This window comes from Sporobolomyces salmoneus (genome assembly GCF_050403485.1).
Source record: "Sporobolomyces salmoneus JCM6883 DNA, S_salmoneus_JCM6883_v1_ctg60, whole genome shotgun sequence".
NCBI classification, from domain to species: domain Eukaryota; kingdom Fungi; phylum Basidiomycota; class Microbotryomycetes; order Sporidiobolales; family Sporidiobolaceae; genus Sporobolomyces; species Sporobolomyces salmoneus.
The window spans coordinates 59,923-87,024 of NW_027481103.1; the positions used below are offsets into that span (position 1 = coordinate 59,923).

General features: G+C 52.0%; 13 protein-coding genes across 13 annotated transcripts; 6 read left to right on the top strand and 7 right to left on the bottom strand.

Annotated features, from left to right (window-relative positions):
* Positions 1-136: 136 nt before the first annotated feature.
* JCM6883_006223 (RING-H2 finger protein) lies at positions 137-2,788 on the bottom strand (the record flags this gene model as incomplete). Its single annotated transcript, XM_076634445.1, has 6 exons — positions 137-1,368; positions 1,436-1,971; positions 2,035-2,138; positions 2,204-2,380; positions 2,454-2,550; positions 2,619-2,788. 6 exons carry the CDS (start codon positions 2,786-2,788, stop codon positions 137-139), a joined length of 2,316 nt encoding a protein of 771 aa, XP_076485582.1.
* Positions 2,789-3,223: 435 nt separating this feature from the next.
* JCM6883_006224 (uncharacterized protein) lies at positions 3,224-3,772 on the top strand (the record flags this gene model as incomplete). The annotated part of the gene is made up of 2 exons (XM_076634446.1): positions 3,224-3,550; positions 3,608-3,772. 2 exons carry the CDS (start codon positions 3,224-3,226, stop codon positions 3,770-3,772), a joined length of 492 nt encoding a protein of 163 aa, XP_076485583.1.
* A 44-nt stretch (positions 3,773-3,816) lies between these two features.
* On the bottom strand, positions 3,817-6,416 carry JCM6883_006225 (uncharacterized protein; the record flags this gene model as incomplete). The annotated part of the gene is made up of 5 exons (XM_076634447.1): positions 3,817-4,826; positions 4,888-5,101; positions 5,171-5,684; positions 5,757-5,927; positions 6,001-6,416. The coding sequence occupies 5 exons, from the start codon at positions 6,414-6,416 to the stop codon at positions 3,817-3,819; spliced, it is 2,325 nt and encodes a 774-aa protein (XP_076485584.1).
* A 546-nt stretch (positions 6,417-6,962) lies between these two features.
* Positions 6,963-8,648, top strand: JCM6883_006226 (uncharacterized protein; the record flags this gene model as incomplete). Its single annotated transcript, XM_076634448.1, has 10 exons — positions 6,963-7,030; positions 7,144-7,169; positions 7,273-7,382; positions 7,447-7,598; positions 7,675-7,791; positions 7,873-7,921; positions 7,987-8,179; positions 8,238-8,333; positions 8,395-8,456; positions 8,541-8,648. The coding sequence occupies 10 exons, from the start codon at positions 6,963-6,965 to the stop codon at positions 8,646-8,648; spliced, it is 981 nt and encodes a 326-aa protein (XP_076485585.1).
* A 195-nt stretch (positions 8,649-8,843) lies between these two features.
* Positions 8,844-10,770, bottom strand: JCM6883_006227 (uncharacterized protein; the record flags this gene model as incomplete). Its single annotated transcript, XM_076634449.1, has 3 exons — positions 8,844-9,012; positions 9,095-9,786; positions 9,865-10,770. The coding sequence occupies 3 exons, from the start codon at positions 10,768-10,770 to the stop codon at positions 8,844-8,846; spliced, it is 1,767 nt and encodes a 588-aa protein (XP_076485586.1).
* Positions 10,771-11,024: 254 nt separating this feature from the next.
* On the bottom strand, positions 11,025-11,951 carry JCM6883_006228 (haloacid dehalogenase superfamily protein; the record flags this gene model as incomplete). The annotated part of the gene is made up of 4 exons (XM_076634450.1): positions 11,025-11,235; positions 11,310-11,677; positions 11,755-11,841; positions 11,913-11,951. The coding sequence occupies 4 exons, from the start codon at positions 11,949-11,951 to the stop codon at positions 11,025-11,027; spliced, it is 705 nt and encodes a 234-aa protein (XP_076485587.1).
* Positions 11,952-12,169: 218 nt separating this feature from the next.
* JCM6883_006229 (Zn(II)2Cys6 transcription factor domain-containing protein) lies at positions 12,170-15,396 on the top strand (the record flags this gene model as incomplete). The annotated part of the gene is made up of 7 exons (XM_076634451.1): positions 12,170-12,291; positions 12,377-13,644; positions 13,710-14,088; positions 14,156-14,354; positions 14,419-14,463; positions 14,521-15,184; positions 15,254-15,396. 7 exons carry the CDS (start codon positions 12,170-12,172, stop codon positions 15,394-15,396), a joined length of 2,820 nt encoding a protein of 939 aa, XP_076485588.1.
* Positions 15,397-15,507: 111 nt separating this feature from the next.
* On the bottom strand, positions 15,508-18,182 carry WRS1 (tryptophan--tRNA ligase WRS1; the record flags this gene model as incomplete). The annotated part of the gene is made up of 10 exons (XM_076634452.1): positions 15,508-15,648; positions 15,717-15,803; positions 15,877-16,315; positions 16,381-16,464; positions 16,534-16,672; positions 16,737-16,903; positions 16,970-17,106; positions 17,430-17,616; positions 17,679-17,823; positions 17,981-18,182. The coding sequence occupies 10 exons, from the start codon at positions 18,180-18,182 to the stop codon at positions 15,508-15,510; spliced, it is 1,728 nt and encodes a 575-aa protein (XP_076485589.1).
* Positions 18,183-18,429: 247 nt separating this feature from the next.
* JCM6883_006231 (uncharacterized protein) lies at positions 18,430-20,884 on the bottom strand (the record flags this gene model as incomplete). Its single annotated transcript, XM_076634453.1, has 10 exons — positions 18,430-18,647; positions 18,713-19,261; positions 19,334-19,450; positions 19,530-19,633; positions 19,717-20,093; positions 20,172-20,241; positions 20,331-20,405; positions 20,503-20,591; positions 20,649-20,734; positions 20,815-20,884. 10 exons carry the CDS (start codon positions 20,882-20,884, stop codon positions 18,430-18,432), a joined length of 1,755 nt encoding a protein of 584 aa, XP_076485590.1.
* Positions 20,885-21,173: 289 nt separating this feature from the next.
* On the bottom strand, positions 21,174-22,410 carry JCM6883_006232 (uncharacterized protein; the record flags this gene model as incomplete). The annotated part of the gene is made up of 4 exons (XM_076634454.1): positions 21,174-21,326; positions 21,398-21,669; positions 21,873-22,274; positions 22,347-22,410. 4 exons carry the CDS (start codon positions 22,408-22,410, stop codon positions 21,174-21,176), a joined length of 891 nt encoding a protein of 296 aa, XP_076485591.1.
* A 121-nt stretch (positions 22,411-22,531) lies between these two features.
* Positions 22,532-23,745, top strand: KTI12 (Kti12p; the record flags this gene model as incomplete). The annotated part of the gene is made up of 5 exons (XM_076634455.1): positions 22,532-22,709; positions 22,796-22,956; positions 23,023-23,102; positions 23,173-23,368; positions 23,431-23,745. The coding sequence occupies 5 exons, from the start codon at positions 22,532-22,534 to the stop codon at positions 23,743-23,745; spliced, it is 930 nt and encodes a 309-aa protein (XP_076485592.1).
* Positions 23,746-24,506: 761 nt separating this feature from the next.
* JCM6883_006234 (40S ribosomal protein S8) lies at positions 24,507-25,630 on the top strand (the record flags this gene model as incomplete). The annotated part of the gene is made up of 5 exons (XM_076634456.1): positions 24,507-24,548; positions 24,698-24,720; positions 24,778-24,814; positions 24,887-25,162; positions 25,373-25,630. 5 exons carry the CDS (start codon positions 24,507-24,509, stop codon positions 25,628-25,630), a joined length of 636 nt encoding a protein of 211 aa, XP_076485593.1.
* Positions 25,631-26,281: 651 nt separating this feature from the next.
* Positions 26,282-27,082, top strand: JCM6883_006235 (uncharacterized protein; the record flags this gene model as incomplete). The annotated part of the gene is made up of 4 exons (XM_076634457.1): positions 26,282-26,284; positions 26,399-26,494; positions 26,561-26,624; positions 26,685-27,082. 4 exons carry the CDS (start codon positions 26,282-26,284, stop codon positions 27,080-27,082), a joined length of 561 nt encoding a protein of 186 aa, XP_076485594.1.
* Positions 27,083-27,102: the final 20 nt, after the last annotated feature.

The following is a 27,102-nucleotide window of genomic DNA, read 5'->3' on the forward strand; positions in this document are numbered from 1 at the left end:
GAATGGAGAGACAACAAGCAGTAGGAACAGAGGGAGATTGGGAAAACAACAACGAAAAAGTGAAAACAAAATTAACGAACGAAAGTGTCTTTTTCGAGGGATCAGGTTACAGTTAAGTATACATGAGTGGTGTCTTCTATCGGGAAGCAGAAGAAGAGCTGGGTTGTACGGCAAGAGGCGAGGGAACGTTCGTCTCGGAAGAAGAAGAATTGTTCGCTCTCCTCCTCCTTTTGACCGCAACGTATTGGACGAATCGACTTCGAAGTCCGACCGTATCGCGAGGACCTCCTCCTCCTCCACCAAGATCGAGCGCATTCGGAATGCTCCTCGTTCTCGTTCGTCCACCGATAGCATCGACCGTTGCCGGAGTCGAAGTCGAAGTTGATCCTCGATGCAGCAAACCCCTCAGGTGCCTCGCAACTCGCTCTTCCTCGTGTCTCTCCCTTTCCCGCTCTCTCGCTTCCCCATCTCCCTCCGAATCCTCACTGCCTCTGCTTCTCGTATTCTCAACCTCATTCCCTCCCTGTTCTGCTCTCGCTGCTCCACCTCCTCCTTCTCCCCGATTCTCGCCGAGGTCGAGCCTACAGAGAGGACACAACCTTGAGACTCCTAATAGCCAAGGGTCGATGCATTCTACGTGGAACTGATGTCGAGCGTCGCAAGGGAGAATTCGAATCGAGTCGCCTTCGGTGAATTCGCAAACGCAAATCGGACATGAGAGTTGATCCTCGTCGGTGACTGAGACTTGTGGCGATGGATTCGGTATCGGGGTAGGCGTCGAGGAAGGATGAGAATGAGACGGAGAGTCGAGAGTTGGTCGTTCGCTGGCGGGATCAGTTGCTGATGAAGGGCCGACGACGGTGAGAGTACCGAGAGAAGGGTCGACGTGTTCGATTGGAGGGGGTAACGATACTGCAGAATGGAAAGAATTGGTCGACATGCTCGTTCGAAGATCGGGTTGTCGTTTATTCGAATTGATCTCTTCGATTTCTTCCTTCTCTCCCTCTCGTTTCCCACTATCAGTCCGTGTCCTATCCTCAGAACCCAGTGTCGGTGCGAAGTGAACGAGTTCAACGTCGTCATCTTCGTCTTTGCCGAGCTCTTTCGGACGTTCTCCATCTCCTGCTTTGCCAGATTCTTCATCCATTCTTCTTTCCTCGTCTGGATCGGTTCCTCCTGCACCAAATCGTACGATCGGGAAAGTGTCGAGTACGGCTCGAGCTAATCCCTGCGCTCGACCTTGCGGCGATCCACCATTTGAAGTTCCCGAATTCCTGTACCCGAATCCGGTTCGAGGACCATACCTCTCGGGATAACGGATTGCTCGAATAGCACCGCAGAGGATAACGGCAAAAAAGAGAAACGTAACTGCACGAAGCTCGAAACGGTCAGCCTGATTCGTCGAAAAACGAGAAGTCAGGAGAAGGGGACTTACCGACACCGGTAATCGAGTAGAGTATGATCATTGCGAGACCAGTGTTGGGTCCACTGTTTGAATTGGAAGATTGACTCGGAGTTGGAGCAGAAGAAGCGTTCAATCCTCCTACGGTGAGATTACGAGCGGCAACAACAGCTCCGAGATAATTGATAGCCACTGTCGCGATCGCCGAGGCTTTCGTCTGAGTAGGGGTTGGTCGAGTCGAGGTACGGGAAACTGTTGGCGCTGTCGTGACTGCTTGACGTTTCATCTCTCGTCGAAGGCCTGCTGTACTCGAAGAGGTCGAATCTGAAGTGTCGGCAGAAGTAACTATGGGGGCGTCCGAGGGAGAGAAAGAGGTTGATGAGGTTTCACTGTCGGTCGAAGATGGAGATGAAGTTTCGACAGATTCGTCGCCGTCTTCGGTACTCGTCACGTTGATGGGGACATTTCCGTTAACCGAGAGAGCGTTGTTCGCGAGAAGGGCTTCGATCAAGGTTGACGAGGCGTTGAGCGCTGCTGAGTCATAGCTCCAAGCTGAAGAATTGACGTTTCTGAACGAGATCGAGCCATAAATCAGCGAAGCCGTTCGCTTCGAGCAGAGTTGACATACTCACCCAAACTGACTCTCGATGATTCGAGCGTTCTGAAGAGAGGTAGTCGCGTAGACGTCGAGAACTTTTTCGTAATCTGAAAGGTATTCTTGGTTGATCGAGCAGCCCTATAGACGAGAAGTCGTCAGCCCGGCTACATCAGCTCTCAAACACGTGTCTCGTCCGAACTCACTTGAGCAGTGAGAGAATACAAGACAGCCGCCTGAGCACCGAGATCTCGACAAATGGTGAAAATGTCGTCCACGTCCGAGAACGAAGTTCCATTCGTATCGCAGTTGATCATAGCGAGCCAGGGTACCGCAGCTGGGGGTTGTTCTCTCAGGGTCTCGTCGAAGTGTAGCAAGACGCCCTGTCGTGAGTCAGATATCGGGAAAGTCAGTGCTTTGGTTCGTGAGGTCTTGGGGCGTTTATTCTCGACTCGCCTTTGAATATCTCGTCCAGGGTACTATAGTTGTCGTATTCGTGTAGTTCCCGTCATCTCCAAATCCTTCTGCCAAGAGCTGCCTCGAGACGTCAGCGCTGCGAAAGAAGGAAGATTTGAAGTCAGCGCCAACAACGATCCCGAGAGGTAGAGGGAACGAACTTACGTGAACACGCTAAAAGGACCACCGTAATACGCTAGATGTAGCAAGTCGTCTGATTGAGTGAAGGAGGAAGAGTCGTTGGTCGCTTTGGCTGGAATGTAGGCGAATGATCGTTCAACGTGAGAGAGAGCGGTTACGAGCGACAAGACCTTGATGAACGTCTTGAACGCCATCGCAAGTCTGTCCCGCTCTGCTCAGATACCAGTCGTCGAGGGTCGAGGTCAAGTTGTTTCCCGATCGCAAGTTGCGGTTTCGCCGGTCTCCGGATCGAGTTGATTCTTCACAGTTCGTGTATCGGGTATTCGAGGTGACTGATTGCTGAGTGTCGATGTGCTGAGTCAGGCGAGGGAGAGTAAGGAGCGAAGCAAACTTCTGAGATGATTCGATTCCGAGCGGGATTCCTGCTTCTTTCTCTTGCCATTCATCGAGTATCTTGAGTCGACAACCAGTGACCGAACAGCTGTAGCCATGCCCACGAACGCGTACGTCTTCCTCCTGAGCTTCCCCACCTAATCAAGCTCACTCTTCTTTACTCCTCCTCTTGCTCTCCCATCGATCGTTTCCTCTCTGGCCTCTGCTGCCACTCTTGCTGCTTTGCGCTCAGTCCGATGGACCCGTTACCTACTCCCTACTTCCTCTTCTTTTCCGTCGTCGAACCTTTCCTCACCTACCTCGGAGCCGCGTATGCTGTGTTCACTCCAGTCGAATACTTTGTCGCTCTGTATCCTCCTCTACTCAAAGCGCCGCCCGTCGGATCGAAAGTGCACCCGGCATCCGTCATGGCGACCCGACAACTTGGGAGTTGTTTCTTCCTTTTCGCTCTGATGGGGTCAATTATGTTGCCAAGGGTTCGGAACCTCCTGAAGGATCAACCAAGAGTGCTGGAGAGCTTTGTACAAGCTTACTTGGGTTGTCTCGCACTCGCTGATCTCACCGTAAGTCCCCGAAAACTTAGTCTGAGGAATCCGAGCTGACATTCGACTCCGTCGCAGCACATCGGCTTCACTCTGTACGACCTCGGGCTCGAGGGAACTTTGAAGCCTTCGATCTGGAATCAACTCGTCTTTGGCAACGTAGTAATTACGTTAGGACTTTTCGTTGTACGAATGATGTGGTTTGCAGGAGTGGCAAGATCAAAAGACCGGAAAGTAGAGTGAAGGGCATGATAACGTAGTGACGAAACAACATGTGACAACTACTCCTACTCCTTCTGGCCTTTGGCGGTCCAATACGCCAAACGATCAGACTTTTCCTTTTCATCCTTCTTCGTCTTCTTCTTTGGCGGTTCTGGAGCTTGGGATTGCGGGGTCTTCTTCGCCGCTGTTCTCAATGTCGGTACGAGAGTTTGCATGACTTGATCGCTTGAATCTGAACCAGAACTTTCATCTTCCGTATGATTTTGCGAGTCGAAGGTTACAAAGTCCCCTCCTCCTCCTCCCAGTACGACATCGTCATCGTCATCGTCGGAAGAGTCAGGTCCAGCTTCATCGTCCGAGGCGTGAGTCGTGTAGACAGGTCGGCGTGGTGCAGGGGAATGGGTAGTTCTCTTCTTCTTGATCGCAGGGACTCCCAAAGAGTAGCGTGAACCTTCCTCCTCCTCATCGTCTTCATCCTCGACGGGAGCGCCACCGGCGAGACCTCGTAGCGACGCAGCCGCCGACTTTGCCTCCTCGACAGCTCCGCGTTCGACGATCGGTACAACTTTCTCGACCCCCGATTCGTCTTGTTCGTCCTCCTCGCGTTCTTTTCGCGATCTTTTCTTCTCCTTCTTCCTCGCCGCTTTCTCCTCTTTCTCCTTCACTCTTCGCTCCAACTTTGCGATCGTTCGCTCCCTCTTCTCCCGATCTTTCGCTTCTTTCATGTTTCGCTTCATAGCTTTCTTGCCGGTTCCGTCGTAATCGCTGGCGCCGATCCTTTCGAGAATCTTCTGTAGTACTGCGTCGTCCCACAATCGAACGTTTGTATCCCTGGCTTCGACTCCAGCTCTCGTCATACCGATGATCGAACCGAGTAAGCTCCTCGTCGAACTCGAAGGTGGATCGGAGTCGGCATTCGGAAGGGAGGAAGAAGAGAGTGGGATCAAGGAAGGGTTTCGTTGAGACGAGAGGAGAGATTGTCGTTGGAGAATCGTCGCAGAGAGGGTATCGAATCCGCCTGCTAATGTTTGTCGTACTCGAATGATGTTGTGAGATCCTCCCGAGACGTCGTTACCTGCGAGAGATGGACACAAAGCGTTAGCGAGAAGACTCGAAAGCTGGAAAGATGTACGCACTCGGATCATTCGGGTCTTCGATCGATAGTAGGTAGGGTTGATTTTGTCTGAACCATCCTTTGTCGTGTTTATTGAAGTATCCTCCTCTTCCTTTGAGGGTGATACCGGCTTCGTCAAAGTTGAAATGCTTTCCGTAGTATTCGAGGAATTCGACAAAGAGGAGACCAATGTTTCGCGAGGGTTGAATCTGCGCCGACTGGATCTTTGGATGGAGCTACTCGGAAGTGAACTGATGATCAGCCGAGGTTCCTCGAGAGCAAACGGAGAGGAGAAGGGGAGTTACCTGTAGGAAAGAAATGACCAAGCAGATGATCGAATAACTTCCGAGTCCACCAGTAAACACCTCGTTCATACCTCTCTGAGCCAAGAACGCTTTGACGAGTAAAACCAAACTTCTCGCAACTCCGTGATCGACCGTGACTATCGGTTCCTCGTCGACGACTGCGGTCTCTTTTCCTTTCCCTTTCCCATTCGCTTTACCCTTGATCGAGATTCCTCCTCCACCTCCTGGTTCGACGTAGCCTTCTTCCCTGAACGCGAAATCTTCCAACATTCCACGGACTCTGACTGCCGCATCGACTCCGTTCTTTTGGTTCACGCTGAGATCGACGGCGAAACCTCCGTAGCGAGTCGTGAACTTGACGATGGGGACGCGAGCTTTCGCAATGACTACGAGCGAGGAAGGTTGGGCGATCGAGGATGTCAAGAGAAGAGACGCGAGTCGATGTAAGAGCGAAGAGGAAGGTTTGAGCGGAGGCGAGGGCATCGAAGGACAGAGTACGACTAGATCGATATCACTGTGAGGGAGAATAGAACACGGGTTAGCGGTTTTCCAAAACAGGCAAAGAAAAGAGAATCGATTGACTCACCCTCCAGGTAAGTACAATCCGGTTCCGACACTTCCAAAGCATTGTACGTCTGCATCTGCGTATTTGCTCTTGATCGTTCGGCGGATAATCTCGATTGTCCACATCCTGAGTTCGTGTTCGACGGGAGTTGGCGAAATGTAATTGATGAAAGCTCTCGCTTCGGCATTCAGCCTACTCAAAGTTACGCTCGTCATCAGTAATGGTTTCTTTCAGTGACCGGGGTCGAATGCGAGAGAACACTCACTGAGCAGTCGCGTTATCGTAACTCGACCAACTGACTCCCGGTTCATCGCACCACGGCGTCGACCTCTCCTTCTCTCGTTTCCTCAGTTGCCTCGTACCTTCCTCTTGTTTCTCACTGTCTGCACCCGTCGCATCGTCGTACTTCCTCTTGCCTCCCCTCGATTCCCTCCTCTTGTCCTTTGACGAAACTTCCTCTTCTCCATCGCTGAAATCGAACCCGATAAAGTCCTCTTGCTGTTCGAACTGGATCCTGTTGGGATCTGCTGGAGTTCCATGCGATTTGCTTGAAGGATTGATGATCTTAGTTGTTGAAGTTGATGAAGAAGTAGAGGTAGAAGGACCGTTGTTTTCCGCCGAGGGACGAGCTGGGGTACGCCGTACGTAGTTGCCTTTCTTGACTGTCGGTGTTGGTGCCATCTTTGACTCGTGGCGATGCCGTAGCGTTGAGAGGAGCGAAATCTTTCGAATTCGTTCCGACGTTCTCTCCTCTCTCTCCTTGACCTTCTCCGCTTTCGTTCCTACGTCAACATGAGCGAGCACCGAAGAGGATAGCTCGGTGGGGTTTTCCTCGGTTGATCTGCTGCACAGATCTTCGCTCATTCCGACTCCAGTCATCGAAATATGCTTCTCTGTCATCGGTATTGCACTGATTCTCGCCCGACGAGTCTCACCTTCAATGGAGGAGTCTGCGTGATCGTTGGACTGGGGAAGATTGTGATTCAGCTACTCAGAAATGAAGATTCTGCGTTTTCCGGCACATCTTTCCTTGCTCAGGCTACTCTCGGATCAACTCGGATTGTTGTGCAATGCGAACAGAAAGGTTGTACAATCTTTAGAAGGGAGAAAAGTTCGGTATCAGGAGTAGAAAAACTCCGAGCGCACAGTTCTCGAGGAGAACGCTCGGTGCTACCCTCTCTTTCTTCCTCCTCTTCACCTCATTTCACCTCGAACGCGACACACGATATGCCTACTCACACCCAATTGAGTCCTCTCAATCTCGTCATAGGAGCGGGAGTCTCCCTCTTCGAGGTGTAAGTCGGTTCCACCCTTTCCTCTTGTTTGGCTTTCCCCTTGTTGTCTTCTCTCTCTCGCGAATGACTCTGTAACTAGGCTGACATCTCATTGTACGATTCTCTATGAGCAGCACTACTCTTGGTCAACCTTTGGAGGGTAAGCCTCTTGAGTCAGCTGATCCCACTTCCTCTTCCTGCTTCGTCTCTCCTATTCTGTCTCGATCCCTTTAGCTCACCGTGTTCGATCATGTTCTCACTAGTACTCAAGACTCACATGGCGTCGAATAGGAACGACAACTTGCGAACGGCGATTGCGAAAACTTATGCTCGAGGAGGATTGGGCGGATTTTATCAAGGACTGATCCCCTGGGTTTCCGCGATTCTCCTTCATAGCTCTCTCCGACTAAACTGACCGAGTGAGCGGGAATCGACAGGCTTGGATCGAAAGTTCGACTACCGGTGCGATTCTACTTTTCACGAGCTCGTTCATCGAAGATTTCTCCACGACCAAATTGGGCATCTCGAAAGGAGTAGCGGGTTTACTTGGTGGAATGGGAGGAGGTGCGGCGCAGGCTTACTTGGCGATGTGAGTCATCTCTCGACATTACATTCGATCGCAGCTTGAGCTACGACGAGAAGAGCTGACGGTCTCCCGCCCATAGGGGAGTCTGTACGACGATGAAAACGGCAGAGATTACGAGGAACAAATCGATTTCGCCGGGGTTGGTCTCGAAGATTCCTGGTGAACCGGTTCCACCTCACTTGCAAATTCCTTCTACGTTCGTTCTCTCTCTCCCTCCCGTTATGCGCTCGTACTCTCTTTCTCATTCTCTCGCCGTGTGGGCTGTATGAGATTCTAGGTGGTCCTACTTCCTTCAAACTTATCGTCAAGGTGGAATACGCGCGATCGTGAGTCTTCCGAGTCCATTCTCGACACTAGACTCCCGCTGACTCTGACTCTTCCTTACTCCTAGAACAAAGGGGTACACGCTGTCGCTCTCCGTCAAGTTACGAACTGGGGATCGAGGATTGGAATCGCTCGAGCTGCCGAAGAGGTTATCCGAGATGTCAAAGGGTACAGTCCGGAGAAAAAGTTGGGAGTAGGAGAGAAAGTTTTGAGCTCGGCGATTGGAGGAGTCTTCGGATGTTGGAATCATCCCCTTGAAGGTGAGTTGCAGACTACGAGACGTGCGTTAGAGGTCGAGACTGACTGGCCGCTCGGTAGTCGTGCGAGTGGAGATGCAATCTCTCAAAAAGGTCGAAAGTTCTCGCAAGCCCAAGAACTTGACCATGATGAACACGATGAAATACATCTTTGAAGGTGAGTCGACGTTTTTGCTGCTTGTTCTTAGCTCGCAATCCTCATCGTCTTGAAATCACAGAAAACGGTATTCGAGGTCTATTCCGCGGTGTCACGCCTCGCATCGCTCTCTCGACCTACCGTGTGAGTATCTTGTACCAGTTCTACTTCCCACGCGCTCGCACTGACCATGCGGTTTCCTTCTCGCCTTCGTTCGACCCGGTTCAGACGATCTGTCTCGTCTCTCTAGGTGACTACGTGAAGAGCCACTTTGCCAAGTCCGAGTTGGAGACGATCGATCCAGAGAAGATTGAAAAACTCGTCCCTACTCAATGAAAGAGTCGTCGCATGCAAATTGTAAATAGTCTGTCTGAACGAAAGAATGGATTCAGTTGTTTTTCAGGTGTCTCTCCCCCTAATCGGTATCGCCAACCTCGGTACGAAATGGAGAGCTCAATTAAAGGTCTCGAATGGCAGAAAGTGCAAAGATGCGACCAGACCGTACAACAAATTTCCCCAAACTCTGACGAATTAAACGATTCTGTCCCTCGATCTGCCCCGCTCGAAGCTCGTCAGGCGCTGTTGTCGATGTCTCGGCGAAACTTTCGACCTGGACAAGTCGAGACAGTCGAACGCGAAGGAAAGAAAGAAAGCGAGTGACTCGAGAATTGCGAAAGCGAGAGCGGTGTTGTAGAGATTGCTGGTTCACAACCGCGAGAAGATCTGTGAGCTGACCGTCGAGAGAGCTGAAGCGGGAGGTAGAGAGATGCGGGTAGACTCACCAGTAGCCCTCAAATCCTCCTATAGGGCATTTTTCTCCGTTGAATCCAATAGCCCAAACCCCGAGACCTCCCCAAATCGCACCAAGTGAAAAGTCCCAGACGGCGTTCCATTTAACCTGCTTCCGTGCTGCTAACCAATTTTCCTCGAGGGCGACATGGGAAAGGATCGAGGCGAAAGAACGAGGATTCGCTGCGTCGGCTTCCGAATCTGACGAATCCTCAGTGAAGAAGGAGGAAGACGAGGATAAGAGATCCGTTTCGAGGTCCGATTCGCCTTCCCGCTGCCGTCTTTCTCGCTGTCGAGCCGCCTTTTTCTGTTTCCGACGTTTCTCCTTCCGGCGTCGTCGCTTTTCGTGCCTGTCGACGTCTCTTCTTTCGGATGTGAGACGCTCGTTATGCTGCGCGAGGAGAGATGGGTCGATCATGAGGTTGATAGAAGGAGACACGACTTGTCCTCGAGGTATCCGATTCTTGCCGCTACCGAAGCCAGAACAGCAGTTGGAGGTCTGCACTGGGGCTTGAGGCGAGATTGAAGGTGGAAGATTTGACTTCGTATGCGACCGACGACGGAAAAGACAGGGTTGGATAAGAAAGAGATAGATCGTGAGGAGGAGCGAAACGAACGGTGCGATGTAGAGTGCCACCAGGGGGATCGTACCGGACGGGGGAGGCGTCTCCTTCGGATGGGTGAGCTGATCGAGATGGGTCTCGTAGAGAAGTGAGTCGAGCGCTCGGACTTGCGAGTCCGTAGAGAAAAGTTTTGAGCTTACAAGCGAGGCACCAATGGATCCAACCCCAACTGCGATTGCTCCTATACCCTCCATCCATCTCGTCGTACTTCGTTTCTTCTGGCCCGTGACGACTAGTCTCCCCTTCTCGTCTACACCGGTCCTTTCTCTGTCCTCCGACCTTTTCCGTGCTCTATCCTCCTTAAGAGCCTTCAAACCGCCTTGTAACCCCATGTCTCCCGTACCTCCTTCTTTACTGCCCGCGTGACTTCCTGACCTCTCTGTGCTTCCGAATTCGCGTTGCAATCTCTTCATCCTCTTCACAAATTTCGCTCCTGAAGCCGCCTCGTTCTTTTCGACGCCACGCAATGTGTCGCGTTCGTATCCTATCCCATGTTGATATCCACCTGCGGCACCTTCGAATACTCCTTCCGCGACGTGTCCTGAAGAAAGGTCGCCCGATCTGTCGAGACGAGCCTGTTTTCCTGCACTTCCGGGATACTTTGATGATCCGTCTCGGCCAGTATCGCGTCGTGTGAACGTAAGATATGGATCAGATGAAGATGGAGCGGTCGAAGGGGTGAAACTGCGCCAATCGGAAGATGTTGAGTGATAATCCAGAGAATTTGGGGGAGCTTGGTGGACGGAAGGAGGAGGCGAAGGCGTCCATTCTGAGTGCTGAGATAGAGAGGACACGGGGTACGAGAGAGGCGGGGATTGGGAGGACGGATGCGAGGTTGAACGGGAGGAAGCGTGTGTCTCGTGGTGTGATCGAGTGTTACGCCTATCTAGCTCGTTCATAGACTCTTCCACGGTGTATTGGTCCAGTCCGTACCCTTGCAAGCGATCCCCGTTTCCTCCTCCGTTCTGAACGAGCTCTGCCAGTCCTTCGAGGGAGAGCACGGAATCGTCTGTCGCTTCTTGTGAGTGGCCATACTGGTTGTTCATCGACTTATGAGCGAGATGCAATCGGAGTGTTGAGGTCGCAAGATTGGAAGTGGAAGAGAGAGAGGTCTTGCTCTTCAAAGGGTCGACGCAAAGGGAACGTGCGACAATTGCTTGCTGTTTTCTAAGTCCGCGACCGAAGACCATCTCACGAACGCGTTCTCAACACAGTCACATCTCAAGAGGCACCATAAGTGTGAGGAAGACATGATTGCCGAGGCAACAGGTTCAATCACCTCGTACGGATTGCAAAATAATCAAGCATAAGCTGGTAAGCCCCAGGCCTCCGGTTGAAATGCCTCGAGCGATTCGTGCGTGTGACTCGGATTCAAGCCGTGTTCATCTCCGAGCGTCTTCACCAATTCTAAATCCGGTATCCACACAACCTCCATTCCTGCCGCCCGAGCTGCCATCACTCCAGGAGCTCCGTCCTCAAAGACGAGCACTTTCGATCTTGCTTCCTCTCCTCTGCTCAAATCACGAATGAACGTCAGCTAATAGCCTCGAACTGAAAATGGAAACCAGTCGACAGCTCAACTCACGTAATTCCGAGCATCTTTGCGCTCTCGATGAAGATCGTTGGATCAGGTTTTCCTTTACCTTCCAAGCGAGGATCGTCTCCGCATAGAATCTTATCCCCAAACGGATCGAAGAGATGAGGTAGATGGGCCGACTTGATCAGAAAGTTCTTCTTCATGGAACCCGTCGCAATAGCCATCGGAATCTTGTGTGCCTCGAGGTGTTTGACGAGCTTCATAACTCCTGGTAAGGGCTGTACCTCCTTGAATGCTCTTTCTAGCCCCGCCGAGGACTGATTCAAGACCTCTTCAACCGTCAGGGGAACTCCAGTCAATTCGATCAGAATTCGAGCTGCATCGTGTGCTGGTCGACCCATCAGCTGACTCTTGATCTGTCGTCTTGCACGAGAATCAATCAGCTTCAGCTCCCGACGTGTACTGCATGATTCGAGAATCGAGCTGAACTTACCTCCCAAGTCATCTCCTTGCCATACGGCTTTAACACCTCGTTCGAGACTCTGGTGTACATGGCCTCACTGTCGATCAACAGGCCATCCTAGTCGAGGGGCGAGGAGATTCCGTTGAGCTAAATTCGACTGGCGAAGGAGAGGAGATGAACGGACAGACCATATCGAAGATTACGGCGTTCACTTGCGGATGGGTCATACTGCTTTGGCGCTAAAGCGGACTGGGAGGAAAGTGAAGGAGAGGAGAGAGCTCCAGCTTGTCCGCGACTTTCATCTCTGCTCCGCTCTCACGACTCTTCCACCCTCTCCGAGAACTATCTTACACGAGATTTACCCGTACGGCACGACTAGGAACCTCTCGACACCACCTCGGAACAGCTCAAGAGGGAAGGGAGAATTCTCCGGTTTCAAGCGGAAATGCAACCAGCGTCAGGCAAGGAGAAGGCAGCGAAGGAAAAGGCGAAAGTAGGGAGACGGAGAATAGCCTGTATCGCATGTTCAAGTAACAAGCAAAAGTGTGACGGAGCAACCCGACATCCGTTGAGTCTTTTTCTCTCGCTCTCTCTTGGATCCTCTCATTCTCGCCCGCATAGGAGGCCTGCTGACCTTCTTCCCCTTGCCCAGTTGCCGTCGTTGCGAGTTGTACAGCGTAGCCTGCGAGTACCCGGATGGAGAAGTCCCTCGAAGTGCCGTTCGAGTAACAAGTGGGAATCGCCCCGAACCGACCACCAGTGGAGGAGGATTGGGAGCTGCCACGAGGAGTCAAGCTTCAAGCGACGCTGGAGGTCAGCCTCAAGACATAGCAGCCTCAGAGACGGCCACGCTTCTTCGGGAGATCAAAGACCGATTAGCATCAATCGAGAACGGACTCGAGAACGACAGGCGTCAGGGCGTTCGAACGATCACGGAACCGACAACATCGAACTCTCTATCTCTGCCCACGGCGAGCCCGCGAAGTGACCCTCAGCGACCTCTTCCTCCCCCTTCAGCGACGAATTCGGATAGTGCTTCTCACGCACTCGAGCAGATGGACATGCCTGGCGAGTCGAATCCGTTACAGGTTCTCGTTGCGACCCTCGCCACCCTCGACGAAGCTGAAAGGCTCAATCGACGAGACTCAGCGATGGAGGAGGATCGGGAAAGTGACGAACGAGAATCTGGTACAGAGGCTGGGGGCAGTAGGAAACTAAGCGAAGCTAGGACGGAGGACATCACGGAGGAGGAACAACTACTACGGCAGGCGAGGCGGACAACAAGGTCGAATCGTCCCGACGTTTTCTCTCGGGGCCTCATGTCGACAGAAGACGTCGAGCTAGCGTTTGCTTTCTATCGTCAACGAGTACAACCTTGGGTGCCTGTCGTCGAAGATCGATCACCGTTGTTAGTCCGGTCGAAAAGTCCGTTCCTGTTCCACTCGATCCTACTCGTCACCGATTTCTACAACACGTCCACCTCCCCTCGAGCTGCTGAAGTTTACACCGGTCTAACGGCAATCATCAACGAGCTCGTAGCGGCAATCATTTTCGCTCCCGATCCCTCCGTCTTCAACAGCGATCTCGTTCGCGGACTTCTCCTCCTCCTCTACTACAAACCCGTTCAGACCACCTTCTTGCATCACCGGGGACTCAAGACCAACTCTCGGATCTCTTACGCCTCGAAGCTCAATGCGCTGTCGTCGTACATGATCCACTCGCTACTCCAACGTACGGCATCCTTTCTGAACCTTCAACAGTCTCCAGTCCTCCTCTACATGTATTTCGACAATCCTGAAGCTGCTGCAAAATCCGGCGCGCCTCCGTACGAGGAGGTACTCGATGATTATCGACTTTGGTGCTCCTTGATCGCGGCGGACAACTTGGGATCGCTACAATCTGGTCGAGCTAGTTGGGCAGGTCTGTTGCGCTCTCCTCTCGATACAGATCCCTGAAAGAGCTCACGATGACTACGTGCTCTGCAGATCCAACTTCTGCTCTTCGAGTAGGTCGCAAGTTCGCCACACTGGGAGGTCATCCCACCGACGTTCGACGAACGGCGATCCTCGAACTCTACAGCATCATCGCTGTACCGCCTTCAGCAGCCGCCGCGACTCGCCCGGTACGTTATCGACTCGAGCGACTACCTCAGATCAACGCGGAACTCGAACGGTGGCGAGCGCATTGGAAACCTCTTCTCGACGAAGCTCAACGAAAGGGAGATCCGCTCGCCTACACTGTCGAACGAACTCTCGCGTCCTTTGTCTCCCTTTCAGTCAATGGAGCGACGTTCTCGCGATGGTCGTTGGAGAGACAGAAGGACATCGACCAAGGGAAAGAAGGGCGACCGAAACTTACCACGGAGTGAGCTCTGATTTCTCTCGATCCTTTTTTCCGCTCGCATACTGACGGATCTGCTTTGCTCTGCCAGTGATTGGACACAACTTCAGGTGGCGGCCGACGCAGCCCAGAGTGCCATTTATGCCGTCTCACTCGAAGCCCAAGATTTGTTCAAACCGCTCAGAGGTGAAGAATGGCCTAGAGTGAACGGCACAGAGAGGGAAACTCTGAGAATGAGCTTAGCGGTAGCAGAAGATTTCAAAACAGCGCTGGACACCATCACCTGCATCGTGCGTTACCTTTTCTTTCCGCTACCGAGGAACCCGACTGATCATGACGATTTCTCTTTTCTAGGCTTTCGCTTACTCGTTACTCTTCCTACTTCGCATGTCATCCGCAGTGAGCTAGAGAACTATATCGTCGGTCTACATTGACCTCATTCCATGCGATGTACAGGGTCTGATCTCGGGCAATATCGCTACGCGTCAAACCGAATACGAAAGCGGAGCGACCCTCGGCGCGCAACCTCTTACCTCCGGCGACAAACTCCCTCTCCTCCTCGAGCTCGGAAGCAACTTTCTCCATGCCATCTCTCCTTCGATCGATCACCCCGCTGAAAGTCACGCGGTTCTCATTCAAACCATTCTCAAAGTCGGTTCCGGATCTCCCTTCTCTCCTCAACTCCCTCCCCCTGGCGCTGGAATCGCATCTGCCACAACATCAGCTCCTTCAGTCAGCCTCGAATCGCGGACGCAGGACCTCGCTTCCTCGCAAACGTCGTACCTCTCCGGTCCTCCCGCTTCCGTTTCTTCCTTTTCAGCCCCATCCCTCCGCCGTACTCACCAACCGGATTCCATGACCGGCGCGTGGCCATGGGATACCCGTAAAGGAGCCTCTTCGTCTTCGTTTGACACCGATCCCTTGAAGTCCATCGCGATCCCGAATCTAGTCGACGAACCCCCTTCGATCTCTCCTTCGCAGCCTACTATGCCGACGATCAGTACGTCCGCCTTCGGTAAGAACAAGAGCCACGGTGTTGATCAGTTGAACGGAGATGAGGATCCTGCTCAAGCTATGGCTTCGTTGCTCGCTTCGTCGAATCCATTTCTCGGAGAATTCTGTAAGTTTTCTTTCGCTCAAAAACTTACTTTTGGAAGGCTTCAACTCAGTTGTCGTTCTGAGCGAACAGACGCTACGCAACCAAGCTTGAACTCGAGTGGCTACAACGACGATTTTGGCTTGACCGGAGTGCCAGTTGGCGATTTGAATTCGGAGTGGACCAATTTTGGAGATCTAGGAGGATTGACTGGATCGAGCTGGATAGGTCTATAGAGCTTTCGACTATTCGTGCGCAAAGGAACTGTATCACTGTGGGTGTCTAATGGATTGCAGAGAGCGAGAGCGAGAGAGAACAACATGAGAGAGAAAGGCGTGAATCTATTATCATGCAGCAGTCTTCTCGACGTTTGCCGCCTTCTTTGGAGCTTCGCCGGTACATCCAGGACCGTATCTAAGCGTCGGGTCGATCTGCTTGTTGGCGTCGGTGAAAATCTTGACAGTTTCGTCGGTAACTTTCGCTCGTCGCTGAACGAGTGTTCCGTGCCAGTGACGGGTTAGCAGGGCGTGAAAGAGCTTGAAGGGAGTCAGCTCACCTCTTGGAAAGCTTTGACAAAGTCTTGCAACATCGAGATCGTCTTTTGTTTCAATTCTCCCGTCAACAATTTTCCAGAGCGATAATCCTAATCATACGGGAGCCAGACGAACGTTAGCAACGACCGAGATGTCTCGTCGCGAGATCAGGGAGGGACGTACTTGAGCGACTTGTTCAACTTCGGCATCGTCGTCGAGGAAGAACGTCAAATATTGGTAACTGACATCGACATCTGGGTTTCCCCCTTTCTCCCGATGTTCCTCGACGGTCGTTTGTCCGCCACTGAAAGCGTACTTGTTGATCTTGTCTTTGATCATCTTTTGCGTATCGGTCATGTAAATCGAACTTTCTTGAGCTGACGCGCTCATTTTCGATTGAGCTCCGAGGAGCGATGGAATGAATTTGGCGTGAATGAGGGCGGGCTTCTTGTATTTGAGTCGTTGCGCACATTCTCGAGTCAAGCGGAAGTAAGGATCTTGATCAATCGCGCAGGGGATCAGGCAGGGAATGTCGGTCTTGTTTCCGAAGATTTGAGGGAAAGAGGAGGAGAACGAAGGGGCGGCTTGAATCGCTACGAAGTGCCATTTCCCAACGTTGTCACTGTGAAGGGAGTCACTCGATGTTAGCTTCCGCGATTTCGGCAAGTACGGAAGGGAAGAACTCACTCGAGTTTGAAGCCGAACGTTTGTTGCGACTGACGAGCGGTAATCAATCGAGAGATTTTGACAACGTTGCGGTAGAACGGTCCTCTAAAGCAGAGTAGCTCATGGTCAGGGCCATGAAAGCAGAGCGCGTAAGCGAAAGAGAGAAATGCTCACCCAACAAAATCGAGATCTGAGAAAATGAAAGTTTTGTCGGGTTTGAAACCGCAAGCGATGATATCTTTCGCATTCTGGTAGGCGAAAGTGTTACATTGTTCGAGTTTGAGTGAAGGTTTGAACAAGAATTTCTCGTCGTCTACGTCGAGAACAACGTTCAATTAGGATTCGTCGCTGTCTTTCATTGAAAAGAAGCGACTCACCGGTGAGTTGGATTACGAGTGGACAATCGAAGACGTCTTGAAGCCATTGAGTGAACACGAACGGGATCATGTGACCCAAATGCATCGAATCTGAAGAGGGACCTCGACCGGTGTAAAGGTAGAAAGGCTTCTTTTGTTCGTAGCGATCGAGGATCAAGTTCAGTTCCCTGCCAATTCGCCAATTTATGATTAGCATCAGTACGCCGCTGAATCATCACTCCAGTGAAACGCACCGATGAGAGAAGAAAGTTCCACGCCTGAGCAAGAGATGAGGTTTGCGACCGGTCAACCTTTCGAACCGTTCCAACAGGGCTTCGTCGATTCTTTTCGTTCCGAACTGATCGATCAAATGATCATAATTGATGGCCATCTGTACAGAGAACGCGAAGGTGAAGGGAAAAGGAAAAGGGAAGAAAAAGCGAAACGTCAATATCTAGTATTTCGAACAGCGAGAAACTCGAAAACTGAAAACATCTGAAGTGGGAACCGAACGAGAGAAGGAGACTGAAGGAAGAAGGAGAGCGGGTTGAAGTGTCGGCGATGAGGGGAACGGGGAGGAAGAAGCGAAAGAGAGTCGCGGAAGGTCGTATTTGTGACGGGGAAAGGCCGTTTTGATGCTGATCCTTGCACTCGCTGTCGCCCTCTTCCAACTGCGAACGTGAAGCGAAGCACAGATGATTTCTATTTACTAACCTGAACTCCCTCGACAACAGCTCCCTGAACGTCCCACGGAGTGACTACTTGTTCAGCGCCCTTCGTTTCTCCGGCAGAGTCGGCGGTAGGAGCTTGAACAGATCCAGACGCAGTTGACACGGCGATGGGTTCGTCGATTTCGAGAGCTGGGGTCGAAGGAACTGAAACGTTACCCTCGGTTTGGGTACTGTCGCAGAATACGTTCGCGTGAGTCCCGTCTCGTCGTAGATCTGAGAGGGTGACGCTCACGGAGGAATCGGAGTTGCAGCTCCATCAGCTTTCGCGTTGGCTCGAACGAGACGTTCGGGTTCTCCGAGTTCCAATCCAGCGAGTGCTGCAGCCATCGCCTCTTGAGCCTTTTCGGATTGACGACGTCGGTGAGTCATCGTGAGAGCTACGCAACATCCAGAGATGGGGGGTCAGTGAACTCGTTGTTGTTCAACAAGGAGGGGAGGTGATCGGAGGGGAGAGTCGGAAGGAAACCTCGCTCGAGGATCGCCTCTCCTCCCTCGCAGCGTATTCAAATCATTGGAAATGCTTCGTGCACTCACCTTCGGGTTCAGCACTATCAAGCTGAGCCAACTCTTTATCCAGTTGATTTCTCTTCTCTTCCAGCTCTTTCCTCCTCTGTCCGTTCGTGATCGCGCTCGGGGGAGGGAGATCTTGACTGGCCAAGTCTCTCGATAGGTCCGAAGGAGTACGCTTGATGCTTTCGCCTCGTTTGAGTCCCGAATTCGGAGTCAGACTCGCCATATCTTCTTCGTGGATGCTGGAGTTCGTGGAGTTGTGTTCGGGTGTATGCTCGGAGTGTGTTGACTAGATGCTTCTGACAGGCCGTTGAGATGCGTTATGAGGTGGAGGACAGAACCGAAGAAATCCAATTCCGCAAACAGTGCTTGCAATTGCTTGCAATTGAAGTCGTGTCGCGAATAGGTTGTCATTTGGCTCTCTCTCGCGCTGGGCCGAACCCAAAGAGAGCGAGTTTACATTATGTTTCAGCTCAGACAGAGGCTACAACAGCAACGGCGGGACTATCAGGGCCTTTCCATATTTCGCAATCGATTTCTCCAACTCCCGTTTCCCAAACGACACAACCGAAATCCATGGTCTTTGATCCGAGAGCAATCAGGGGATGATGCCATACGTTGGCATGGTACGTGATCCCTTGCGAGGAGGAAGCTGTGAACGCTCGTAGAGTCGAAAGATCAGGTGAACCATCTGAAAGAGGAACAAAAACAGTCAGAGTTTGCGAGCGAGGTGACGTGAACCGGATTGCGACTCACCTTGAGCAGGGAGAGCGACGAGGACTAAGTAGCTGGAATGCTCGCTGCCCATCGGTACAAACGATTGACTCGAGAATTCATGTCGCTCGAGCACCCTGACCTCCCACTTTCCTTCTTCGCGACCAACGCCATTCTGCGGCTCACATCTGAACACGCACATGTTCAACTTCTGTGCGACTCCCTGAGCGCTCCACTTTGCCGGTAACGGGATTGGTGATGCAGTTGGTGAGAGGAAATTGTACTTTTGCGCCGTTCCAAAGTTGACTTGCTTGATCGGAATCGATTTTGGAGCGCAGCGAGCATCCGGGTAAGATTGTATGACCGATCCATAAGGAGCAAAGGCGGAAGGAGTGAGGGGGACGGCAGGAAGTTTGGGTACCGGTCTCGACGAAGAATCGTTTTCAAGAGGTGCAGCCGTGGACGAAGAGACGGCTTTCGAACCACTTTCGGCGGCGGGTGACGGCGTAGGAGCTGTCGTGAGACCGGAGTAACCATCCGAGAATTGCGAAGCAGGTCGTCCAAACAATCTTAATCGCTTAACTCCTCCGTCTGTCAAGCGAAGCTGAGGTCAGTTACCGGTTGAAGGCGAGCGAGAGGGGGACTAGGTAGAGGTCTTCTCACCGGGATAGATATCGAGTCGCACGTGGGTCCAAGCCTGGTCTCGCTTGTCGAGTTGGTAAAAATGTTGACGATGAGGACCCAGTTTCGTAACATCCAGAATTCGAGTCCATCCAGCGTCTTCGTATCGAGGACACTTCTGTTTTGTCGTTTTGGTAATCTGATCAGCTTGCGAAACGGGAATCACAAAGCAAGAAACGTGCCTCTTGACTGTTGATAGCGTGAAGCGAAGCTGATTCTGGGAAGTTTCCAACAAAGTGTAGAGTGTCGATATCGGTCCACTCGAGATAACCTGGTTCACCTCTGAGCTCGAAAGGGGGCACGGGAGAAAAACGGAATCGATCAGTCGCAGACACTTGAAGTTCTATGTGAACGGGTGAACTCACAATTTGATGACGACCCAATCACCTTTACCTGTACCGAGACGACCCCGACTTCGTCGAGTTTCCCATCCGTCTCCCATGTCTTTTCCTCTTCCGGGAAGAACGAGATTTCCTCCTCTTCCGAAATGTTGATCACTTTCACCCGTGACAGTTCCGCCATTGAGAACGTGCGCCAAATCTACGAGACCAGCTTGAGTGACAGTTGAGGGAGGAGGAGTGGCCGAAGGAAGAACGTGACCATAAGCACGGAACCGTCCAATTCCACCGTCAGGATGCATCGTGAGCTTGAGGTGCGTTACAGGCGCAGAAGGTCCATCAGGAAGATTGAAAAGATGTCGCTGAGCTGGACCTAGCGGAGTAATCGGAAGGAGGGGAGTCCACTGGAAAGCAAAAAGAAAACACGATGTCAGGTTCTTTTCTCTCAAGACCCCCTTTCGTTGCCAGACATTCCAGCTTACAAGTGGAGAGTCTTCGGTGATTGTCTCACCAGCCGGCACGAGAGCGCCCCATACACCGCTCGCTGGAGATCTGTTTCGTTTCGCGGGTGAATTTAGCGCTTCACATTCTATCGGTTTGAGAACCAACAGCATCTAAGGAGAATATGTTGTGTTGCTTACTCGTTACCGGAGAAGTGTCCAGTATCGATATCAACCCCGACTACACTTCCTTTTGCGCCGAGCTTGACGACAACCCTGCGAACAGACATTCGCGAACTCGTCAATTCTGCCCTGTCGCTCGCCATTCTCCCCAAGAGACACGAGTAGAGGCCTGTGTGCGTGTTTAACTCACCAATCGTAGGTAGGATTGTGTCGCCTGCTTTCCCAACCATCGAAGAGAGCCCCATTCGGTCCGAATTGACCTTTCATACTGACAGAGGGCTGTTGCGCCCTATAGTCAGCTCTCGAGCGTTATCGAAGTCACGGACACACGCTTACAGGGACTCTGAGGAGGCAAGAGGCAGCAGCGAAGAATTCATCCGAAACTGATTCGATCGTTCCCCCTAGAGCTTCGCTCGATAGTTCTGTGATTTTACGTGAGGCAGTAGAAGAACGTGAGCTTTCCACTGCTGCGGACAGAAGGGTAAATCTCGCGCAGACGAACCTACGAGGGGAGCGAAATGTTCATCGAAAGATTCGAGTGGAAGACGCTGAGTTGTGGATACGGTGACCATGTTCGAGCTTATCGCGTTAAATTGAAGTGTCGACCAAGTGTGCCCGTGAAGGTAAGAGAGAAAGGAGAGGGTGTTCCGGAGATAGAGCGAAATCCCTCGCCGTCTTTTCTCGGCCGTCTTCTCCGTCTCTCCTTTCCCCCGTTCCGCCATCTCCGACTGACAAGTATACAACTCTGATCCCCAACTCGCGCGATTACTGCTGAACAAGTCGCTATTCGCAGCCGTATTTTCTCTCTCTCGAACAAGACTTCAACGGGTGAGGAAAAATGTTACATTTTCATCTCCAAGATCATGCGTTCACCTCAGCCTGCAGCGGTTGGCCAGAAAACTGCAGAGATTCGACAGGTTGGGCCGCTCCATCGAGAGCTTTTCGAAGCGTTTGAGGGAAAGTCAAGTTCGGTAGAACGAGCTCATGGAAGACTTTCGATGCCGTCTCGATACCCTGTTCAGCAATCAGAATTCACGTAAGACATGTGGATACAAACGTTAATAGTAAGGAAGGGCAGCACTGACCTGAGAAGTGAAAACTCCGCCCAAGACCGCCTCGACTCCCATTCCTCTCACTTTCCACAACCCCGTCATCTCTCCCGTCGGTCCTCGTACTTCGCGCCATCTCATAGCCTCTTCTAACTTCCACGCGGCACCGACAGTCGCCCCTAATTGTTTCGTGTTGAGTAAGGCGTCGATAGCTCGAGGCGAAACGGCATGGGCGAGAAGAGACGGATGGGAACTGGATAATTTAGAGTTTAGGTACAGAGTGAGGTAGAGTCGTAGGATTCGGCGTCCTGTAGAATCCAGACAGACTGCGTCAGCTTGCGTCTAACGGAATCGAGGAATCTGAGATTGCGCGAAAGAGATTCGACAAGCTTTTCTTCCTCAAAGCGCACGGCGTATTCAGCGTCTCACGAAGTCATAGAAGATAGTGTCCATCTCAGGCATCCTTCCGGACCTTTCGAGTTTGCGTAGCGATCGAAGTGAAGCGACTCACCGACGAAACTCATCTTCTCATTATGACCGTTCTTTCCTCCTGTCTGCGTTTCTTCTCCGCTGTTCATGCCTGGTCTCCCTCTGTTCTGACTCTTTTCGACTCCGCTCTTGTGTGTCAGACAGCGTTCGGCAAGGAGTGGGTCGATGAGGTCGGCATTCGGTAGAGGAGAAACTCGAGAGAGAAGATTCTCGAGGAAAGATTTCTGTTCCGATGGAGGAGAGGTGTAGAGATGCTGTGACGGCGAGGATGTACGATACGAAGGTGAAGGAGAGGAAGCGGTAGAGCGAGAGGGATAGGAGGACGAAATGTCGGATTCTCGGCTCACGCGAGCATGGCTGAAAGATCGGGCTGAACGATGAGGGGTACAGACGGCGGTCCATGGTACTGCTGCTTGGACAGTGACTGCGCGGGAGCGAGAGATGAATCAGTTTGGAGATTCTTGATCAATCAGAGAGCGAGCGAGAAACTACTGACGAGGCAAGGACGCGGTCGAGTTGTTGACTATCCGAAGTACTTGCATCGTGCGTAACCCGCTCATGGTGTAGGTATCGGTCGAGGTCGAGATGTCGAGAGAGGAGGGCTTCTCTCGCCAATAAAAAGGACATTCTCTCTCTCTTACTCTCTCCTCACTCCGGAATCGACAATCACGTATTCTCACAATGGCATTGGTCACGATCTCGGGATTTCCCTGCGCGGGGAAGACGACGAGAGCTCGTCAACTTGAAAATCATCTCTCCGCTCGACTCTCTCAACCCGATTGTCCTGCCCACCTCGTCAAGGCGAAAGTACTCGTCATCAACGACGAGTCATTGTCATTGTCGAAGGCGGTCTACGACGGTCAGTTCTTCCCCTGAGTTCCGCTCCAGACCTTTGAAAACTGAAAACACTCAGAGTTTGCTCTTCTTTTTCGTCGGCCAGAACAGACGGACGAGCGGAGAAACCTGCGAGGGCATCTCTGTTCTCTGCGGTGCAACGTCACTTGGGTCCAGACTGTATCGTGATCGTCGACGCCATGAACTACATCAAAGGGAGTCGCTACCAAATGTACTGTCAAGCGAGAGAGATCCAAGTTCGAAACTGTACCGTAAGTTTCTTTCCCTCGCGGACACCTCCCATAGCGCGGCAACTCACGACTTGCTTTACCTCGTAGATCTTTGTCGCAACTTCGCCTGAACGCTGCCGCGAATGGAATTCGAATCGACCAGACGATTCTCGATATTCAGATGTCACGTAGGTTCCTCCAACTTTCGTCCTGAGGGATTTTCTCAGTTGACTAACCAGCTACTCGTCAATTAATCAGTCTCGATAATCTGATATCTCGTTTCGAGGAACCATCAAGTTCAGCTCGTTGGGATTCGCCTCTGATCACTGTGGCTTCGGATGATGTTCCCCTCGACTCTTCGAGCGAAGGGAATTTTGTGAGCAAAGAAGTCGAGGCCATCTGGCAGGCATTGACGAACAGCGAGCTGAAACCACCGAATCTCGCAACCCAAGTCGTTGAGTTTTTCTCTAGTCTTCGCTGACTCGTTACGGCGCTGATCGACCCACCCTCTTACAGGTTCAAACTTCGTCGACCTCGTATCTGACGATCCTCGAATCGACGACTTCGAACGTCGTTTCGGCCGTCGTTTCAGCTCAATCTTTATCCCCTCTCTCTGGCCCGACGCCGTTGTTGCTCCCTTCGACACCAGCCTCGGGTGGATCAGAATTACGAATTACAATAGACCTCCGGAAACCGGTCAGCATGCCTCAACTTCAACGGCTCAAGAGGCAATTTGTCACGATGAACAAAGGCGCGGGAGGAGGATTGGAGCTGGCGAGAGAACGAGTTGCGGATCTTTTCGCCAAGTATTTGGAATCGCAGTTGAGATGAAACGAGATGACTCGCGAGATCAGACATACCTTCCCCCTTGACTCATTCTCCACAGACACCGCTTGCGAACCTCAGACGGTTCGTCTTTCTCTTCCCACTCCTGCAGGTTTTCCCTCTGCGCCTGTCCTGGTGACCGACCGAACCGTTGAGAATGCAGTGACGAGCTCCTCCTCGAGCGCAGCAACAGATTCACAGTGTTACCAGAGGTAAAGCAAAGCCGAGTTTTGCAATCTGCGAATACATTCAGACCCATGGAATCTTTCTACACTGCTCCCTCTTTGACCCTCATAGCATCTACATCGAAGTCTGTTGCCCTGTACCCTATTCGCTGTGCCATATAGCCTGTAGCCAGATCAAAGCAGAAAGCGGAGGGGAGTCGGAGGGGAAGGGAAACTGGAGATTACCCAAGCGTTGCGGTTCCAAGCGATAGCAGACTCGTGAATAGTCCCTTCCTCCCCCTGCTGAACCATTATAGCAATAACGAGAGTCGTGTTTGGAGAGCGGAGCCAGCGAGAGAGCGAGGAAGCGGTAGTAGAGTCGGGGAGTTTGATCTGTCTGGTTCGACAGTTTCGGTTGTGGCCTTGGTTATCTCGTAGAGGTGTACAGGATAGATGCGAGGTGCCGTTAGCGAGATCGCAGAGGAGAGTGGCAGAGGAGATCGACGATTCGATGCAAATTTGCTCTGTTCTCTCTTTTTCTCTCGCCTTCTCCTTCGACCTCAACCGGTTTACGACTAGCGCCGCCTTACCTTTGCAGACAACATGGGTATTTCGAGGGATTCGCGCCACAAGCGCTCCGCTACCGTGAGTCTCTCTAAGTTTTTTTCACCCCTTCATCCTCATCCCCCCCAAACCCTGTCCTTCTGTCCCCTCTTCCTCCAGATGCAGCCCTCTGTGCTGTTTCAGATACACTGATCAGATGTGACTGATTCCTCCATTCTTCTTCTTGCCAGGGTGCTCAAAGGGCTCACTACAGGTATTCTTTCAGAAATCCCTCCTGAGGAGTTGTTACTTACCTCCTCTCCGTATACAGGAAGAAGCGACAATTTGAAGCCGGTAGGCAGGCAGCTGTGCGACTATATCCTCTCTATCTGTGGTAGCGAGGAGGAGAGTTGACGGTTTTTGGGTGTTGGGATGTTTAGATGACCAAACTTGGTGCCAAGCGCATTCACACCGTCCGTACCCGTGGAGGAAACGAGAAGCACCGTGCCCTTCGTCTCGAGTCCGGTAACTACGCCTGGGGATCGGAACACACGACTCGCAAGACTCGTATCATCGGAGTCGTTTACAACGCTTCGAACAACGAGCTTGTCCGTACCAACACCCTCGTCAAGTCGTGCATCGTTCAAATTGACGCCGCTCCTTTCCGTCAATGGTACGAGAGCCACTACGGTCAACCCGTCGTCAAGAAGGGTCGCGTACGTTTTCCCTCCTTTTCTCTCTTTTCCGCTTTCGCTTGAGCGCGTGACTGACTCTATTGCCTATCCTACGCATGCCTTCTTCCTCCCATCCACTCCTCGCTTTCTCGCCTCGCTCTCTCCACATCGACTCTTCCCACTCGAAACAACGACTTTTCATCTCGCAATTTAATCTCCATCCCATTCCATCTCGTCCCTACGCTCGATCAGACCAAGGAGGCTCTCGCTGCCGTCGCCGACGACGCCGACAAGAAGTCCGCCCACGTCAAGCGCACCATCGCGGAACGTCAAAAGTCTGGCAAGGTCGACCCCCTCCTCGAATCCCAATTCTCGGCCGGTCGTCTCTACGCCGCCATCTCTTCGCGCCCTGGACAATCTGGTCGTGCTGATGGTTACATCTTGGAAGGCAAGGAGTTGGAGTTCTACGTCAGGAAACTCAGGGCTGGTAAACAAAAGCACGCTGCCTAAAGGTCTTTCAATTTGGGTTGGAAACTTTTGGGTTCTTGCGAGATGGTGAAACGTGCAAAGAGTCGAAAATTAGGAATTCTGAAGGAGAAGAGAAGAGAAGAGAAGAACCCTGGGAAAGTCAAGCTTTCAACGTCGATGGAGTTCTCTTTCGAGAGATCCGCGATCCCTTGAAACGGTGTCGGGATTCTCGGTTGAATCAGCGTCGGGGTTATCGGAATTTTCGAAAAACTCTACGTCTAGATACGAGCTTATCGTTGTGAGGGTTTCGATACGGGCGGGATTTCAAAGAAAAACGACTTTCTCGGCGACAATCGCCGCTTGTTCTCGCACCGACAAGCATTCAGCTGTGCTTCGATTCACTGACGCTGTTCTCGGCGAAACGAATTGTGATCGAGGCAGAAATAGGAGGGAGAAGCGAGCGGATCAAGCTCGCGCTGCTCGAGAGCGTCACTTCGCAAATCGCCAAGTGGCGTGAACGCGCAGAGCCTTCCGCTCTGCTCAATACCGCTTATCGATCATAGATCTTCTGGCCCACAGGCAGCACAAAACACTCACGGAGAGAGCGTTCTACAATCTTGCGCAAATCTTGCGACTTGGCCTGCGCTCTTCCGCGACTTTCTCTCTTTCAGACTCTTTTTCTCAAATCACGACATGGTGAGTGCTCGCCTGAGTATCACAGCTCCCACGGGTAGCTGATCCCAAAGCGTGACTGCTCCTCCTCTGCCAACTTTCCAATGATCGAACTCCGTCGACACCTCATCTCGACAGGCTGCGAACAATCGATGGGCAGCACGTAAAGGAGGATCTTTTGTAGCTCGTGACGCACTCTCGATCGAACAACAGCAGATTCTGGCTGCAGTCCCGGTGAGTTTCCCGTCTTCATCTCTCGCGTCTATCGCAACGCTGACTCATGCTGTCTTCTGCTTACAGCGATGGAAAAGGGAATGGGTCAGACCAACGAATTTGCAACCGGGGCAGAGTCCGAATTTCAAGAGTGAGCATCAATCAACTATCTCAGAATTCAGCTAGCTGATCAGTCTGGCTAGCTTTGCAGTTCTCAAATGGGTCATCGACACATCTGCCGACAAGTCTTCGGGTACGGTCGAGGAGATGGAAGCGGCGGTCGAGCAGGTGACTCAGGGCAACGTACCGATTTCAAACGGCGATTCGTTGTCTGAGCGACCGTCACAACCACCCGGGTCGAATGGGTCAACACCAGCACCATCGTTGACAATACCCAATCCGACAGAGCAAGTGTCAGCGGCGAGACTCGAGAACTCTTCAAACGTCTTGCGAGAAGTGATGCAAACAAACTCTGCTCAAACGCCAGCGACCGAGACGACGCAAACTGTCGAGGAGGCGGTACAACCATTGCTCAACGTACCATCAAAAGGTTTGATCGACGGCGGAGATGCGACGGGACAGAAGGACAAGAGTTTGATGGAGGAATGATTTCTGCTCAGACCCTTTGT